The sequence below is a fragment of the Amblyomma americanum genome, chromosome 7, assembly GCF_052857255.1.
Source record: "Amblyomma americanum isolate KBUSLIRL-KWMA chromosome 7, ASM5285725v1, whole genome shotgun sequence".
Lineage (NCBI taxonomy): Eukaryota > Metazoa > Arthropoda > Arachnida > Ixodida > Ixodidae > Amblyomma > Amblyomma americanum.
The window spans coordinates 17,233,420-17,251,475 of NC_135503.1; the positions used below are offsets into that span (position 1 = coordinate 17,233,420).

Sequence of the window (18,056 nt, forward strand, 5' to 3'; positions counted from 1 at the left end):
CTCCTTTTGCATCTTAGCGAGCGCTTTCGGCCTGTGTTCGGCTTTTCACTGCGAAAGCTGATCGAAAAAGCGTTGGCAAGGGTGTTCTGCCGGATAGGAATGAGTGACGAGTCAATCGACAGCTGAGCGAGCCATGGAAGAGACCCACCGCCGCATTGTTCCTTCTCATTCCGTGCACGCTTTCTCATTAGATAGCGCCGTCAAGAGAGCGACGACCTAGGTACTGGGTTCGAATACCGGCAGCGCCAGCGACCCACTCCAGTTTTGTAATGTGTGCAAGCCTCCCTCGGTCAAGGGCTCGGCTTTCTCGTGGGGTGGGGCGCGCTCCCACCCAGCGCGATGCTTGTCCCATCAAACGACCTGCAGCTTGTCCTGCCATGAAGAAGGTGCACGTTGTACTAGTTAACCAAACAGGCCCGCTCCCCCGTTTTCTTCATGTCGGGCGGTGCATAAGTCGCGCTCGCTTGCGTTGCTGGAGGAAGGAAAAAGCGCCGCTCGTAGAACGAGAACCATCGCCGCCATCCCGTTTCCTGGCGTCCGCTTCTGCTCTTGTTCGCCATGCTACCCCCCCCCCCCCCCCCCCCCCCCCCCCCCCCCCCCAACGCTCGTACCACGATGCGGGACGCCGTGCGACCCCGCGATAACGCTAATTGCGTAGGAGATAGCAAGTCGCCTTTCTTTTCATTTTTTTTTCTCGGTCCGTTTCCTTCCTTCCTTCCTTCCTTCCTTCTCCAGTACTTTGTTTTTTTTTGTTTTTCTCTTTCTCGCCGCGTTTGCGACCTCTCTCTCCCTCTCTCTCATTTCAGTCTAGCCCGCTCGTTGTGCGACGTCGTCTGAGTGTATGTGTGACCTGCGGCTCAGTTTTCTTGTTTATTCGATTTTTCTTTCCGTGAATTTTTCACCCATGACAAGCATCGTGAAGCGACGTGCAATGAATAACGACTTTCCTCGCGCGCATTGTGCTCGTCTGTTTCTCGAATAATTATTTCGTCGCCTTTGTCTGGCCAAGACACCGGGAGTCCCATTCTTCGGGGCTGTTTCCAGACGGTGGGGTTTATATAGTTTTTTTTTTCTGTCCGTCGCTCGCGTCGCTTCGCGTAATGATTTATGAGAGAATTAATGAGGACGTAGTTTAGTACGGGCCGCGGGAGATATGCGTTCTCCGAGCCTAGATGGTGGCTGGCCACGGCAGCAAAGCTGGTACTTGTCATAGTCACACAAATCGTCCCTCTTGCGTGCTGTGATCCAAGTATGCGAAACTGTCTGGGGCAAACACAGGTTGCAAACATTACCGCCAGATTGTCGGGAAAATCTCATCTCGTTCCAATCTACTGTGCGTTAAACATATATCCAGGAAGGCGGTTGTTTTAGATGCTAGTCCAATCCCGCTTCATTCCAATTCTATTTGCCATCAACATTTGATTGAACGTCGTCGTGTCATCGTTATTGCGTCAGTCGGTTGCTTGGCGCGGTGAATGAGGACAAAATGCATGGGAATGAAAATAATCATTGCGCATTGTGATTTCGATTTCACGCTATTCTTACGTGTGCATTTCTAAGCGAAAGGTCGAACTGAGCCGTACGCATTTGCATAACAGTATTTTCCTTTTTTATTTTATGTTGTGGAGGCAACAAAACCAACCCGCACAACCCTGTTAGGTTTCTCCCACGGGAAGAGTTGGCGGCACTGCACAAGCGCTATGGCTGTTTGTTCAGCGTCGATCCTTTTGGCATAAGAAAAAGAAAGAGACTAGCAATATCGTCGTCCACGTCAGAGACGTGACTTATTCGCGCCAAGTTAGGCGTGTTAAATGTTATCGCGGTAGTTTAGGTAACCGGACAAGGCATAGGACTAAGGAAGATGCGGGGGGAGGGGGGGGGGGGGAGAGAAGGGGCTGCAGAGCCAACAACGCAACCGTGTGTGCGAGCCAGCCACATGCATGCTGCTCGCTGCTCGAGAAAAACTTCCACGTCTCACTCAGCGCGCTCTCCGTCGACGGGAACGCCGAGCTTCTTTCTCGTCTCATGGAAAGCGGAAACAGTTTTACGTTTTTTTTTTTGCTTGGAGAGATTTTCATTTTTTCTTCAAGAGCTTTTCCCCCTCAGCTTCTTTTGCTGCCTGGAGCATGGCGCGACGAATTCTCGAGTGTGCCCCCTCCCGGCGCCTTCGCTTCGCACGCTTGGCTGCCCGGTTTAGCATACGCCACTTGGGAAAGAAAGAGCGCCACGGTGCCTTGCAACTTTGTTTCTGTCCTGTGCCGTGTGTGTGTGAGCGCTCGGCGAAGCGGGTCTCGGGCGGCACGTTCATCCCTTGTCGTTGCGGGTACGAAGAGATCCCTGTACGCGTGGCCATGAACTGTCCGGGTGCTGCTGTCGCTTTCGTTTACGGCTTGATTACCGCGGTCATTGTTTCGTGGGGTTGCGTCGCGTATCTGCCTGCCGCCGGCGACGAAGGTTGCAGGTCCGGCCCGCGGTGACGGCCGGTCCTATTCATGCAGCCGCGCTGTGATTTGTTGCCGCGCTTTTGACCGAGCTATTCTTTCTTCTTTCCCTCCTAGGAGGGCATGGACCTGCGCGGTTTGCCTCAGGAGTGTTTCAAGCGCGATAGCGCTTACCTGGGGGCCATTTGGCTCTGCCAAAGTACTATAGTAGAGAGCGAAGGTGTGCCCCTTGGAAGAGGCACTATATGTGCTTTGCGCTGCGCGTTTATGGCTGCGTAGCCACACATTGAGTGGCAGTTTGCTTCAGTTCTTGAATATCGCACGCTGGTGCGATCAAGATAGGGTTTTGAGAGTACACGGCGGGTATCGAGAGTACAGGGCGGGTATCGAGATTATAGGGCGGGTATCGGGATTATAGGGCGGGTATCGAGAATACAGGGCAGACGTATCGAGAGCGCAGGCCGGACGTGTCGAGAGTGCAGGGCGGACGTGTCGAGAGTGCAGGGCGGACGTGTAGAGAGTGCAGGGCGCACGTCGAGTATGGGAGTATCGAGAGTATCAGTAGTGTGGGAGATTATTCCGGGTGTACTGATCGAAGCTCCACCGGTTGTACTGGAGGAGTATCTGGGACCGTATTCTATAAGCTGTCCATTTCGTATCCATTCGGTCCTCTGTCAGTGGTCAGATATACCTGTCGCTTTCAAGCGTCTATGGCAAGCGACCCGGCCATTGGGTGGTTGGCGACAGGACCTCACCATTCGCTGCATATCGAAGCCAATGGCAGCCAGCAGTCAAGTCTGGTGCGTCGCCTGCTGTTGGCAGAACGCTGCGATTTCACCCCACCATTGGCTGCATACTGTACCCAGTTTCAGCCAATGGTAAGGTCCGGTCGCCGACCACCGAATGGCCGGGTCGGGTCGCTTGCCACAGACGCTTGAAAGCCACGTGCATTCTGAGTGACCACTCACAGAGGACCGAATTGACGCCAATTGGGCAACGGAAAATGGACAGCTTATAGAAAACAGGGCCCCTGTAGTACTTAAAGTCTAATAAGACTACGGGAGAACAGGGGGAGTGTTTTGTGCACGGGTGCTTCGCCTTTCACCTGCTCTGTCTTCGACGGGCTGGAAAACCTTCCGGTTTCGAGCGCCTGCTAGTCCCGTCGCCGCGAGATTATCGGACTGTTTTCGGCTTAAGACAGCGCATAGCCTGCTTTTCAAATGGTGAAAATAACCGGTCGTTTGTGAGAGGTGTCGTCTTGCTGTGTGCCGTTGTCCCATGGTGATAAAAAAATTGGCGGTGGTTTAGCTCTGGTTAAACCTGGAGTGACGCGATAGCTACAGCTGGCCGAGTGGAACTTGGTCACGTGACCAACCACATGACGAACCACGTGATCAGCCACGTACGGCGCCGCGCCGCCGGCAGCTGCTCCGCACCACGTGACAGCGTGGCGGCGCAGCCATAGGGTGGCGCACAGCCACATTGTGGCGGCGCCGCCACGCTGAAGGCTCGAAATGCTACCGTAATGAAGCTGTCGCTACAAAAGTTGTCGTGCTTGCGCTTTCCTTTTTTTAGCATGAAACGCTTGTGGAGTCCGACCTGGTTTATGCGACGCTTTTGCAGTTTCAAGTTTCACGTACTGAAACGTTAATCACATAACCCCGTAAACACGCCGGTTATTGTCCTGTATTTAGGCCGCCGTGGTGGCTCAGTAGTTATGGCGCTCGGCTGCTGACCCGAAAGACGCGGGTTCGGTCCCGGCCGCGGCGGTTGAATTTCGATGGAGGCGAAATTCTAGAGGCCCGCGTACTGTGCGATGTCAGTGCACGTTAAAGAACCCCAGGTAGTCGAAATTTCCGGAGCCCTTCTGTACGGCGTCCCTCATAGCCTCAGTATAATTATAATTGGTTTTTGGTGGAATGGAAATGGCGCAGTATCTGTCTCATATATCGTTGGACACCTGAACCGCGCCGTAAGGGAAGGGATAAAGGAAGGAGTGAAAGAAGATAGGAACGAATAGGTCCGTAGTGGAGGGCTCCGGAATAATTTCGACCACCTGGGGATCTTTAACGTGCACTGAAATCTCACTGCACACGGGCGCCTTAGCGTTTTTCCTCCATAAAAACGCAGCCGCCGCGGTCGGGTTCGAACCCGGGAGCTCCGGATCAGTAGTCGAGCGCCCTAACCACTGAGCCACCGCATAGCCTCAGTCGCTTTGGGATATTAAAGCCCCCTAAAACATATGGCCTTGCATTTTTCGCTGACTTCTTGTTTTATATGCCGCGAAGAAAATTTTCCAACTTTCAAGACTTCCAGTAGGCGAATGGAGTTTGACAAATATATTTCTGTAAGGAAAACTATAGAGCGTGCAAACATCCACGGATGCGACAAATCTGGGGCCTCAGCGTAGCTGCTATGCGATTCGGTTCGCCATATTACTAATCTGCTTCTAAAACGTTCCAGAATACCAACAAGCACACCACTTTTACATCGCGATGATTGCTCAATCGGGAACAAGGGAACGCTCTCGCAAAGCGCGCCCGTTACACGGCCGCTATTAAAATGGGCTCTCGAAGCCGTCTTTTCTAATACGCTATCCTGAGAGTGTGCCGATCGCTATCTCGTCGCCGTAAATAAGGGGGAGACGTGAAAAAGGCTCACCTGCCGCCGAAGAAAGCGCAAAGCGATAGCTTTTTTTTTTCTCGGGCGCCGTGCCACGCGCCAACGTTGTTGGCACCATATCGACTTATCCGTTAATCCCCGGCGCTGAGAGCGATCACAATCTACCGAAACAGAACGACACACGCACGTGAGTGAAGCAGCACTGCCGGCATCTTCGCGGGGCTTGCTGTCTATTCGTCGTCCGTGTACGACGGAGGGGGGCTCCACGTGAGTGGACTGCGGAAGGCGCGGCGCATCTGCGTTTTTTTTTTTTTGCTTTCGCCCCAGACGATGGCGCATGCACGCAAATGGGTTGCGTCTTTAATTGGGCGCCCTCAGCTGTCGCTCCTCGCTCGCGGCGGCGCTTATAGATAACGACCACTCAAGCAGCGGGGGGGCGCCCTGCCGCAGCTGGTCTCGCGGCGGCGTAATATATATCGACTGCGGTCCGGTTCCGCCGTATGCCTCTCGATCACGCCGCGCGTCGAGGCAGCCCTGGGGTGTGGGGCAAGGTCGCGGGCGAACTCCTCTGCTCTTGCGAAGGTCTTAAGCCTTGACGAGGCGCGTGTTTAGAGCGAGAAGAAAATGGCAGCGTGGCCTAGTCCTAACCGCCTATATATGGGCGACGGTGCTCTGCGCACGGGACGAAACCTTGGCGTATTGTGGAAGGTGCGCGATTGCAGCTTGGTAATGATCAAACTTAAGTGTATCTCTGTAAGGCGTCCACTTTAGCCGAAATCCCTGGATAAGCTTGTCGCTTTTTTTTGAAAGCCTATGGGGAACTTGCGCCGAAGTTTGCGGTGCCGATTGCAGCGCCATAACACACTGCCTAGCGAGAAGAGCAAGCAGTTTTGGGTAGTACTCTTAGTACTTTTCCGCGCCACCTTCAGGCGCTTATTGGCGTGAGCCTCCGCGCTTTGTCGAAGGCGCGTCAGCTATCTGGGCTACGCCGAGAAAAACTAGGCAATGAATGCTGTCAGCCAAACGCGGGTACCTAATCGCGCAGAATGTGTTCTCGCGTTTGCAGCGGCCCAAGCGGCTGACAAAAGCCGAATGGGACAATTGCAGTGCCACCTTGGCAGCGCAGGTTCCTCATTGAGGGACTTTTGAGTTCAACAAGGTCCGAGCTTCTTTGAAACGAGTAAGCGTCAGTGACGTGTGGTGTTTCGACAGCGAGCATGGTGGCGTGGGAAGGGGTTATGAAGAGGAGTCATGCCATCATGCAGCCAGCCTTTCAGTGATGGAACTCCCGGTGAAAAACGTCGCGTGAGGCTTTCTAAAGAGTTTTATTTCCACCCTACGATCGACCCGCCGCAGTTCGCTCTTCACGTGATGATTCTGTGCGGCGCATGAAATTTCTACGCATGCGCGCTTCCCTAAGGGTGCGTGGCGCACACTCACGTGATGTGGTGACGCTTTAGGCCCACTTTCTGTTTAGGCAATGTCAAGACTGCCACATGACATTGTGTTTAGTGGTCTCTCCTCCTGCCATGCATGGGCGGCCATGATGGTTCATATCACGGTGTGCCTTGGGTTTTTATTATGTCACTCCGCATGCGCTTATACCAATGGCGTGTTTAGGCCATCACCTTGGCCCCTCGCGTTCACTGTGAATAAGGGAACCGTACGGGTGCTTAAACGCCGATTCTTAAGAGAGTTTTAGCCGTACCGTACGTAAGCACAGCAAATACAACTTCTACCGTACCACAAACCTGGCAACGGTAGCAACGCTTTACCGCATTTGCCGTAACACTATTCGGCTACGCTAAAACGTCTTTTTTTTTCTTACTTTGGCGAGTGTACGTTTTTCATCGCTCTCAATAGGTAGTTTTAGCGTAGCCGTACAGCTGTACACAGCAAATACGGTAACGCGTTGCCGTTGCTACCGTTGCCAGGCTTGCCTAGCCACATTTGCCGTACGCTAGCAGTTGCCGCGTTTACCGCACCGCGGGGCTAGAACTGTCGTTTGTCATTTGCTTATGCGTAAAAAAGTAGTTAATTTCACTGTAAGCCCGCTCACCACCGCCTGGTGCTTGCCACAGCTTATTTCACTAATAATTGCTACTCGCATAACGGTGGCTTGATGACAGAGCCAGAAGCTGCGTCGCCAATGTATTTACCGCCCGCGGCGGCTGCGTTTTTATGGAGGAAAAACGCTAAGGCGCCCGTGTGCTGTGCGATGTCAGTGCACGTTAAAGATCCCCAGGTGGTCGAAATTATTACGGAGCCCTCCACTACGGACCTATTTGTTCCTCTCTTCTTTCACTCCCTCCTTTATCCCTTCCCTTACGGCGCGGTTCAGGTGTCCAACGATATATGAGACAGATACTGCGCCATTTCCTTTCCACCAAAAACCAATTATTATTATTAATGTATTTACCGCCCCCTGCGGCAGGTGGCAGCACCGAATCATGCTTCAGACGAGGTCATGCATATGACTTAAATATTGTACCCTGTAGCATTGTGTGCGCGCTTTCGCAGCGCGATGATACAGGTAACACGCTCTCGTTTCGCGTTACCACACCGTTGTAACCTGGTCTTCTCCCGATTAAGTGAACCGAAGTTACCGGTTGTTTTCCCCTCTAGCCGCATCTCATTTTGTAGAGTAACTCGCCTTTCGCTCACCTTATAATGCTAGCATGAGAGCGCATCTGAATTTTCTGGTCACGATCTCGCGTGAGAAACGACGCTGGCGAAGAAAGGCCATAAAATCTCGAGTACCTTTTAGATTTGCAAATTGGGCCCCATCGTTTCCTCCGGCAGCTGCTGAAATGTAGTTGTGGTGTATGCAGGCAGCTGGATTACACACTGTCTCTCAATAGGCTGTATACGTGCAGTACGACACGTAACCGCTATCAGGTTCGATCGTGCTATCAGAAGTGGTCGGCGAACATCCGGGCACTTTTTTGCAAGGTCGTCTTTTATTGCATTCATTTTATTTTGCACGCAGTAGGTTGGGGAAACTGTTGAGCCAATCTGTACGCACGGAGTTGTAATTACGAGAGGGCCTTACTTGACAGCGATGACAGCTTCGCCGACCGAGTCTGTATTTGCGAGTTGATTTTCGATTGTGTGACATGCAAAAATCGTTGCGAGAGACTGGAAACACCTCCAGGAGACGTTCTGTGGCCCTCTTGAGAGAACATCGAATTTGTCGAGGTTTAAACTGCATGGCTCTTCGATTGTTTCACTAATAATGAGAAGCCTTGTTTAGCGAGTGTCGTTAATACACATGGACTCGCCGTGGTGACTCGGTAGCTTTGCCCTTCGGCTACAGGTCCCAAGGTAGCGGTTTCAGTCCCGGCCGCGGCAGCCGTATTTATATGAAGGCGAAGTAAAAAAAAAGATGGGGTTTTAACGTATTAAAGCTCGTACACGTCCGAAAGCATGTGTTTATTCTTCGCCTCTTCTTTCTGGCATCTGCATGTGTACGCAATCGCGTTTCTCACTCTTCATAGTCACACACTCTCTCCACTCGACGACAGCTGGCGCGACGCTTTCCTCCCATTGGCTGCAGCTGGCGCGACGCTCATCCGAATTTACCCGGTCTTCCTCCCATTGGCTGCAGCTTGCGCGACGCTCATTCGAATTTACCCATCTTCCTCCCATTGGCTGCAGCTTGCGCGACGCTCAGCCGAATTTACCCGATCTTCCTCTCCCATTGGCTGCAGCTGGCGCGACGCTCATCCGAATTTACCCGGTCTTCCTCTCATTGGCTGCAGCCTGCGCGACGCTCATCCGAATTTACCCGATCTTCCTCTCCCATTGGCGGCAGCTTGGGCGACGCTCATCCGAATTTACCCGATATTCCTCCCATTGGGCACCCGCCGCGGTGGCTCAGTGGTTAGGGCGCTCGACTACTGATCCGGAGTTCCCGGGTTCGAACCCGACCGCGGCGGCTGCGTTTTTATGGAGGAAAAACGCTAAGGCGCCCGTGTGCTGTGCGATGTCAGTGCACGTTAAAGATCCCCAGGTGGTCGAAATTATTCCGCCGCCCTCCACTACGGCACCCCTTCCTTCCTTTCTTCTTTCACTCCCTCCCATATCCCTTCCCTTACGGCGCGGTTCAGGTGTCCAACGATATATGAGACAGATACTGCGCCATTTCCTTTCCCCCCAAAAACCAATTATTATTATTACTCCCATTGGTTATAGCTTGCGCGACAGTCCTCCGAACTTACCCGAGCTTCCTCCCATTGGCTGCAGCTTGCACGATGCTCCTCCGAACTAACCCGAGTTATTCCGAGGCTCCGCCCAAGATTCTTGGTTGGGTTTGACCCGTTCAGTATATAGTGCTTTGCCAGGTAGTCTAAATGTAATCCGGCGCCCTCTACTACGGCATCCCTCATAGCCCACGTGTCGCTTCGGGACGTTAGACCCCACAGTTTACAATTTAATACACACGGAGCGCTTACGCAAAACAGATGGTTATGAAACCTCCTATCTGGGGGTTCTTTAGCCCTGCTTCGAAAGATGTTAAAATTCGTTAAAGCAAACTTTGTTAGCGTGTCTATAGTGAGCAAAGGTGACGTTTTTTGACTGAATTCTGCGCAAAATAAGTAGTCTTATTTATGTGCAACATAGTCTTCTATAAACGCTAAGACGCGTAGTTCAGAGAATTCTTACAAGCTTTTTATCACGTACCTACATACATACTTTAAAAGTTGAAATTGCAGTATGTGAAAATTTTTTGCCGATCTTTTATGATACATCCAGCGCGTAAATACAAGTCCTGCTTTTAATAGCCACAGAACTAAGTTGCTCCTTTTTATTTTTAGCTCCTTGAGAGATATGGACGGCACTCATTGCGTTGCTGTGCATTGAGTGCCGTCCAAATCGTTTGGGCCATTATGCCGTGTGAAACCACTTCCCTGTACTGCATTTAGGCGATGGCCGCCGAGCGCGGAGCTTCCTCCAGATCGTCACCTGCAGATGCCACGTTGCCTAACACGCTGCAAGAGCGTTACAAGAAGAAAAAAAAATTCCTCTGCCCCTTTTCCTGACGGTTAAGCGTTGTGACCTGAATATATGTGTATGCCAGTACGTAACGAAAGGGAAAAATCGCCCGGACCGTGCACCTGTCTACCAAAACTGCTGACGCCGCTGCGCTGTGGTAATTCCATAACGGTATTACTGCAAAAATAAATAAATGAACTAGAAAGAGCTTCACCCGCGCGCGCGCTCGGCGGGTTGGGGTTGAAGTGATAAGCGTGCGTTTAACGTTTCCGGGAAGGAAAACTTTCGAAACGTCGTTGTTAGAGCTGTTGGCGCATTTCTACGCCATGCCGCGGTGGGGGCCGTGCTGGTTCACGAGCTGCTGCTGCGCAGCCGTCGCACCTTTTCCGCGTTTGGCTGTGTCTCGATATAGTATAGACATGGAGGAAGCGCGTCCGGCGTGCATACCACTTGCGACGGGAGGAGGAGGAGGAGGAAAAAGAGAATAAAGAGACGGGACTGGGAGTTGGCCCGGTTGTCGCGCGCCTTGCGACGCGGCCCGAACGACGCGGGGCGCGGGAACGTGACCCCGACGATAAGACGGTTGGGAAGGGGGGAGGTGAACGCCTGAACACGATGTATGTATCGAGTTTAGGCGTCAACGAGGACGCGGGGCCATAGGAAAGAGCGCGATATTTTACGGCTTGCGCGGCGACGCCTTCTGTGACGCGATATGCATTAGCGCAAGCAAGATGCAATGCTCGCTGACGTCAGACATCTGGAGATAGAAGGACAAGGCCCCTAATTCCACAGGCGCGCGAGCAAGTGGGACACAGAGGCACGCTTGCATAACTTCTTTCTTGCGTTAACGTATATCTCGTCACAGAAGTCATCGTCGCGCATGTTGTAAAAATGGTATAGACTGTCTATAGACTTCATAGACTATATATTGCGTTCCTATTGATATTTCCTTTTGTCTATTCATAGTCAATAGACTGCGTATACACAGGTCTGATAACTGTATGGCCATAAATCTAGAGCCTTGTCTACAGACTGTCCATAGGATTCGATCGTTTTGCCTATAGAATTTCTTTAGCCTTTGTAGACAAAAATCTGTGAACAGTCAATAGACTGTCTAAAGAAATTTTTGTAAGGGATAGGCGTGCTCAGGGGCAGTGGCCCCCTAGCTCTAATAGCTCATGTGGAAGGAGGGGGGGGGGGCACATTTTGTCTCCCTGCTTTTTCCCTGCTACTTGGCCCCCTCTTTATAAGAGACTTGTGCACGCCTACCTCCTTGACGTAACCTGAATAGCAATGAGAGGTGATTTTCGAAACTTCGATCGTGGCGTGTAGTGTATAGGCTGGCATACTTGGGTGAGCACTCGCTGCGTGGGTCTTCATCTGGTCAGGTTGCATCACGCGCTTTGCTGCAATGAATGAAGACCTACGAGTGGCATTTGTGCTCTGCGCAACCTCTCGCGAAAAGCGAGAAAAGCGTGTTTCTATGCAGACGCCCTATATAGGCCTTGCCATGGAGACAGTTTTAACGAGCCGCGTATTCCGCCCATCTTTAGTTTTTACAGCGATAGCCGCCTTGGGGACATTTTTTGGTGCCACTGTAGTCGGCGGCGAATAGTGCGTTATGACCTAAAACTCCCCAGTTCTTCCGCTACCGGGAAATGGTGTAATGCAGGAGGCCCCCAACCATAAAAGGAACATGTCAGCCACAATGAGTGGGCGCTTTCGAGAACGGGCCGTCGGTGGTCGTGTAAAATATAGGTTGGCTTCGCAGTGGATGCACTTATTGGGGTATAGCGATAGGGTGCCGCGATGGCAGTGTCTCTTTACCGGTGTGGTGACACCCATTGCGCGATCGGAGGGCGCCTACTTAGGTCATAAAGATAGCTCTAACTCCTGCAAATTTTCAACTGAAACGAGACTTCGATGTCTGGGAGCAGTATTGCATGGACGGTCTCTCATGGCTCAGAGATGCGACAAAGCTCTTTCCGCAGATATTTTGCTGTTGCTAAAATAAAGCACCTGACCCAAAATGGCGCAGAATTCACGACCTCGGAAAAAGGCGACACTGGCATCGAGCTATATCCCTCTCTGTTCACCGAATCGCGGGGACACGAAAAGTCTGAGAATCAGAGCTTTAGTTACAATTTCTGCATGCTTTTACTCGCAGGCAACGATGACGTAACAGATTCGGCCCGTTTCCCAAAGGACAGCGGCGATAATGGCCGGCGACGACCAGGCGCGGCAGCGCAGCACGAATGGCTGTGGCGGCGGCGGCGGTGGCGGCGTGGACGACCCCGGCAAACTCAAGAACGGCAACGGACTGCTGCTGCCGTCCAACGGCAACAACCACCACAAGGGCCTCAATGGCGGCGGCGGCATCGATGGGCTGGGCTGCAAGGTCGTACATCCCGAAGAGGACCCGGACTCCATATGCGGCCTCTGGTTCTTCAAACCCAGGTGAGCATTTCGGTATTCGTGCCAGACATTCAGTAGGCGGGCTGACGGACTGGTTAGCTTCTGGGTACTTGGGGTGCGCAGTGCTGTGATTTTGATTTGGCAAACTACGGCGGGTAATCACAAAGTGAACAAGGGAGGGGAAAGTCTCAAGGTGCTTGCCAACGTTTCGACAAGAGGACTTGTCTTCGAAGACAAGTAATCTTGTCGAAACTTTGGCAAGCACCCTTACCCGCCCTTGTTCACTTTGTAAGTGTCAAAAAGCCATCTGCCTACTCTCTCACTGCCATGTACTACGGGGGTCAATGTTCCTTCAGAAGGGCTGTTTCTTGAAACGGGACTCGACATATCCTTTGATGAACTGGCGCCACAAAAAATTGGCTTCACGATCAACACAACTGTATCTATTAAAGTAAGAAAAATGTGCGGCGGACATACAGGGGGATAAATACGGTTGGACTGCGGAAAGTGCGAAACAAAATGGTCACTGTTTTAGCTACCTGTTCATAGCAATATGGAAGTGCTGTTAGAATTGGGCCGCGTCTGTTAAATTAAACAACACTATTGCAGGTAGAGGACATTACTATGTCATAAAAACTAGGTCTCTCTGTCTATTTTATGCTACGTATACATGTATATCTACGTTGCACCTGACGGTGTGTGAATAGACAATTTCAGTTTCACCATTTCACTGTCTTCGGTGGTGCCTTGATGACCTATAGTCCTCTGACACCTATGTACTGCTTCTTGTGGCTTTCAGGTGGCTGCAGCGGTTCGCCAACAAGAAGGCATTCCTGGCCGTGTTCTGCCTGACGAGCGTTCTGCAGGGCATGTACTACACGTATTTCGTCAGCGTGCTGACCACCATCGAGAAGCTGTACCAGATCCCTAGCAAGACGACCGGCATCATCATGTCGGCCACCGAGATCGGCCAAATCGGCGGCGCGCTCCTGCTGACCTACTACGGGGGCCAGGGCCACCGGCCGAAGTGGATCGCCTGCGGCATGCTCGTCTTCGCGGTCGCCTCTATCCTGTGCGCCACGCCGCACTTCATCTTCATCGACGACTCACTCCTCGTCACGTCGCAGGCCAGGGTCAGGGGCACCCAGAACGCCACCGTGTCCTCACAGTGGGTCAAGCTCTGCCACGCGCCTGACGCACTGGTGCCCTCCTCCTCGGCCGCGGGCAACGTGACCATGACGTCGCTGATGGCCGCTGCCGGGGGTCAGTGTGCTGTGTGCGAAAATTGAACTACCGTTGTCTGCTTGGGAGACATCATTTTGTTTCTCAAGGATCGCGTAGGCCTGACGCCAAGCTGGTAAACCTCTGCCTGAAATAGGGCGTACTTCTATGCCTAGCAGCCGTATTCGAGACGGGCGAAAATTCGGTGTTTTTGGAATAATATTGCGGCGCCGTGAAATTGAGCCCGTGAAACAAAATGGCGTATAGTTGTCACCAGCTTAAACGGTGAAGTTATGCGTCAAGTACCATATACATTCCTTGCTATTTGGAAGACCTATATTCTGATGATGCCCAGTCAGACCTATAGGCCTGATTGGACAGAATTCAGTGCACCGTCAAAATTTCCGGAGCCTTTCACTATGGCATCCCTCATAGCCCGAGTCGCTTTGGGACTTCAAACCTCCATAAACCAGAATTCAGTGCACCACATAATGCGTGCCATATCTACGCATGAGTGACATATGTTTTCATAATATTTTGCGTGAATCGCACTGGCAAAGGTGGCGATGTATGGATCGCATCAATTTAGTGCCGATTTATGGTGTGCCTGAGGTACCTTAGGCATTTGCAACCGTTTTGTGCCTCTGGACCCTAGAAATGTCCCAACACTCTGTCTAGTTGCTAACGTTCAGAGACGCTGGTCGAAGGGAAAATTTATCCATTGCACCCCTGTCATTCTGTTGTTGCACTTGCATCATGGAAATCCAGCGCACTCTAGGGTATCCTGCAGTGTTCTTACTTTGGCATAATTGCGAATATAACTCTGTATCCTATGTACAATAATGCTTTCTAATCGCATGATTAATATAGAGGCATTTTTGCTCTTTCCATTTCGGCACCATTGCACCGTAGCATATTGCACATTGCAGCTCAACAGCAGTGTTCTTGCTGCATTGGCGATGACAGCGCCTTCTGACACGCTGTCGCCGCTGCATCTCATTTTCAGACGGAGGGGGTCCGGTGGCCGACGCGCTGCGGCAGACAGCCATCTGCGATGCGTCGGCGCGACCGCTCAGTCAGAACCGCATCACACACGTGGTGCTCTCGGTGTTCTTTATCAGCCTGCTCTTCATCGGCATCGGCGCCACAGCGGTCTACACGCTTGGCATACCGTACATCGACGACAACGTTGCCAACCGGGAGTCACCGTTGTACTTCGGTGAGAGCCATAGTTAAGCATTCTCCTACCCCTCCACGTGGCCTCTTGCCCGTGTGCCTCGACTCTTCATGTTCAGACACAGTGGTAGACTTTTTTCTGTTTTTATAAATGTCATATGCTTTGTGTTTGCATGGCTCTTCTGAAAGTGAACGACAAATCTCTGCAACGCAAGATCCTGGCCGCAAAAAATCAAGCCTGATGAAACTCGCTCACTCACATTGCACTCGCTCACTCTATCGCACTCGCCCTTTCACACTCGCTCACTCTTATTGTACTCACTCCAAGAGAGAGTTGGATACTCACTCCAAGAAATAGAATTGGAGGTGCCCCCGTAGAGTAGGCGCCTCTGTAGAGTAGGCGCCCCCGTAGAGTAGGCACCCCTGTAGAGTAGGCGCCCCCGTAGAGTAGATGCCCCATATAGTAAACGCCCCCATAGAGTAGGTGCCCCCATAGAGTAGGTGCCCCCATAGAGTAGGTGCCCCCACAGAGTAGGTGCCCCCATAGAGTAGGTGCCGCCATAGAGAAGGCACCCCCATTAAGTAGGTACATTTAGTTTATAGGCATGTTCAAAGTAAGTAGCTGTAGGTTATTGGAATTTGCAGAGTAAGTAGCTGTAGATTATAGGAATCTGCAGTGTAAGCATTTGTATTATGACCATCTGTGAACTGCATTGTGTTTGTGAATTGAAATTTATATCTTTGTGGCTGTCGGTTTTTTAATGACGTTTTAATTTTTCAGGTATCACAATAGGTGTTAGGATATTTGGTCCAGTATTTGGCTTCCTTCTCGGCTCCTACTGCACTAGCGTCTATGTCAACTTTCCATTTGGTAAGTACAAGCCATTAATGACATCAGTTTTCATGATGCCATGTCGGACCTCACATTTTATTGTTGGCTGCAAACAATCTCTCGCTCATCTTTGCTTCATGATTAATGTCATTTTGTAAAAGAAGTGGAGTGTTGAAGATTAGTGCAGTGTTCAAAGAATACAAAAACTGCCACTGAAGGAAGTGTGTATGCAGTTGAAAGGCAAGGCATTTATTTTTGGATGCTGAAGACCACTATTTTTATTATTTTTGTGTGGCATTTATGTCATCTTAGTTTTATCTCCTCCTATAATGTCACTGTTGAGGCATCCGTTGAAGCTAAAAAAGAAACTGTGATTCTTATTTAACTGATATGTATGCAGGACTAAGGACACTATATAAGTTGCTCAATGTGCTCACTTTGAGCCATAGTGTCAAAGGAGTATAACTCATCGAGCAGTGACTCTCTCTAAATAATGCATGCACTTGTCTATCTTGACATCTCACCTTTTCTATTGTTTGCAAGCTCTTAAGTGAGTCCGGGAATATTGCAACACGTAGCTGTCTCTTAGGACCTACTGAAAAGGTGCGTCTAGTGCTATTCTGTAACTGGGTGTCCTGATTGTACGTATTCCTCTGCTACACTTTGGGCTCACAATTCAGAGCTGTGTGCTTGTTACGTTATGGTGTGTGCGTAAGCCAATTTGTCCAATTTTTAGGTCATATGAGCAGAAGAAAGACATGGGAGAGAAAGACTCAGTTCTTCTCTCTGTCTGTTCCAAAGATCTAAATTTGAATCTTCCAGAGAATAACACACAGATGTCCATGCCCATGGCAACACATTATTCAATAATGTAAACAGGAAATTCAACGGGTGTCCTTTTCCTGTTTAAGTGTTTAAAGCATGTGTTGATACCAGGCAGAGCAGTTATCAATTGTAGTTGGTAAAATAAACCAAAGCACACACACAAAAAGATTTTGTCGGCCTCACTGAACTTGGATATTATTTGGAAGCGTTGTCGTCCTTTTGCATTCAGTTTAACATTGTGCTTACTATAGTTGCGTTCTATTTTTCTTCTACTGCGCAGAGACATCCAACCTGTCACCAGGCAACCCGCACTGGGTGGGTGCTTGGTGGCTGGGCGTGTTCATTGTGGGTGCGGCACTCATCGTTACGGCACTGCCCATGATGGCGTTCCCGCGCAACCTGCCTCAGCGGCGGTCCTCGCAACGAGTGCCGCGGCCTGCCTTGGACCGCAATGGCGCCATCTGCCCCAAGCACCAGCTCCAGCAGAAGATGCCGCTCATCAGTTCACCGCCTGCTTCGCCGTCGGGAGCCAAGAAGGCCCTGAAAGACAAGCCCACACTCAGAGGTGCCTACCATTTCCTGTTGTTTCACTTCCCTTGCCATATGCAGTCTTCTCCTCTTTCTTTCTTTTATTGTTTTACTGGTGACAGCTGGTTTGAAGGACTTCAGTTGGAGTAGGGAAAGTCATTGGACCAGAGTCATGTTATGAGGAGGTGAAAGGTGCAGTTGCACTTGAAGCAAGAGAGAAATGGTAAGCAAGAAAGGAAAGGCGTAGTAGTGGTCTCAGTCACTCTGGACTCATCAGCTGCACAGTGAAGGAAAGGATGAAAGAGGCATTGAAATACCAAAGAGAAAAAGAGGCACCCTAATGCAGTGGTCTGGATTTTTTTCAACCATCTAGGAGTCTTTAATCTGCTCTGAAATTACACTGCACACACGAGTCTCCATCAAAACATGGCAGCCACAGCCAGGATTTCATCTGTATCTTTGTGCTTCTTTCACTGAATATGCACTGGGGGGAGTGAAGCTGTAGTTCACCCCCCACCCCATGTTACATATAAAAACCATGCTGGGCCTCATTTTTTTCAATGAAAAAGTCAAGGAAATACATGGTTCAAATGGGACTGCCTCCGCCAATCTTCCCTTCAAGGGTGACACATAATCCGGCCTTACTTTACTGTGACTGTGTGCCAAGAGTAGTTGCTTTGTATGACTGTTTTCAAGGCTCTCTTCATGGTTGGATGTTGAAAGTGAACTTGTTAGAGTTATCCAGAGTCTTACTGATTTGCACATTAAGCTGCTTGGCCTGTTTTGTTGCTGGAATGCCTGTTCTCAAGATGAAAGGCAAAAAAAAGTTATGGTGTGCTGCTTGTCATAGTTCAAGTGGTTTTACAGTGCACTGAATGCTTAATGAGCTAACCAAAATTTATAATTTTATTTTTTTTGGTAACTTTTCATAGGCTATTTATAGTTTCATAGGCTAAAAACTGCAAATTTGCACTTGCATGTTGCTGCTAACTGGTGTAAAA

The 18,056-nt window shown here is 50.6% G+C and overlaps 1 protein-coding gene across 6 annotated transcripts in view; it reads left to right on the plus strand.

Annotated features, from left to right (window-relative positions):
* The window catches only part of LOC144098577 (solute carrier organic anion transporter family member 74D-like), a 167,410-nt gene that overhangs the window by 133,563 nt on the left and 15,791 nt on the right, over window positions 1–18,056 (plus strand). For all 6 annotated transcript variants that reach the window (XM_077631338.1, XM_077631334.1, XM_077631337.1 and 3 more), the window contains 5 exons: window positions 12,226–12,515; window positions 13,273–13,736; window positions 14,701–14,913; window positions 15,652–15,741; window positions 16,808–17,092. In XM_077631338.1, the coding sequence (XP_077487464.1) occupies window positions 12,277–12,515; window positions 13,273–13,736; window positions 14,701–14,913; window positions 15,652–15,741; window positions 16,808–17,092 (1,291 nt within the window). In that variant the 5' untranslated portion in view covers window positions 12,226–12,276. The remainder of the gene's footprint in view (window positions 1–12,225; window positions 12,516–13,272; window positions 13,737–14,700; window positions 14,914–15,651; window positions 15,742–16,807; window positions 17,093–18,056) is intronic.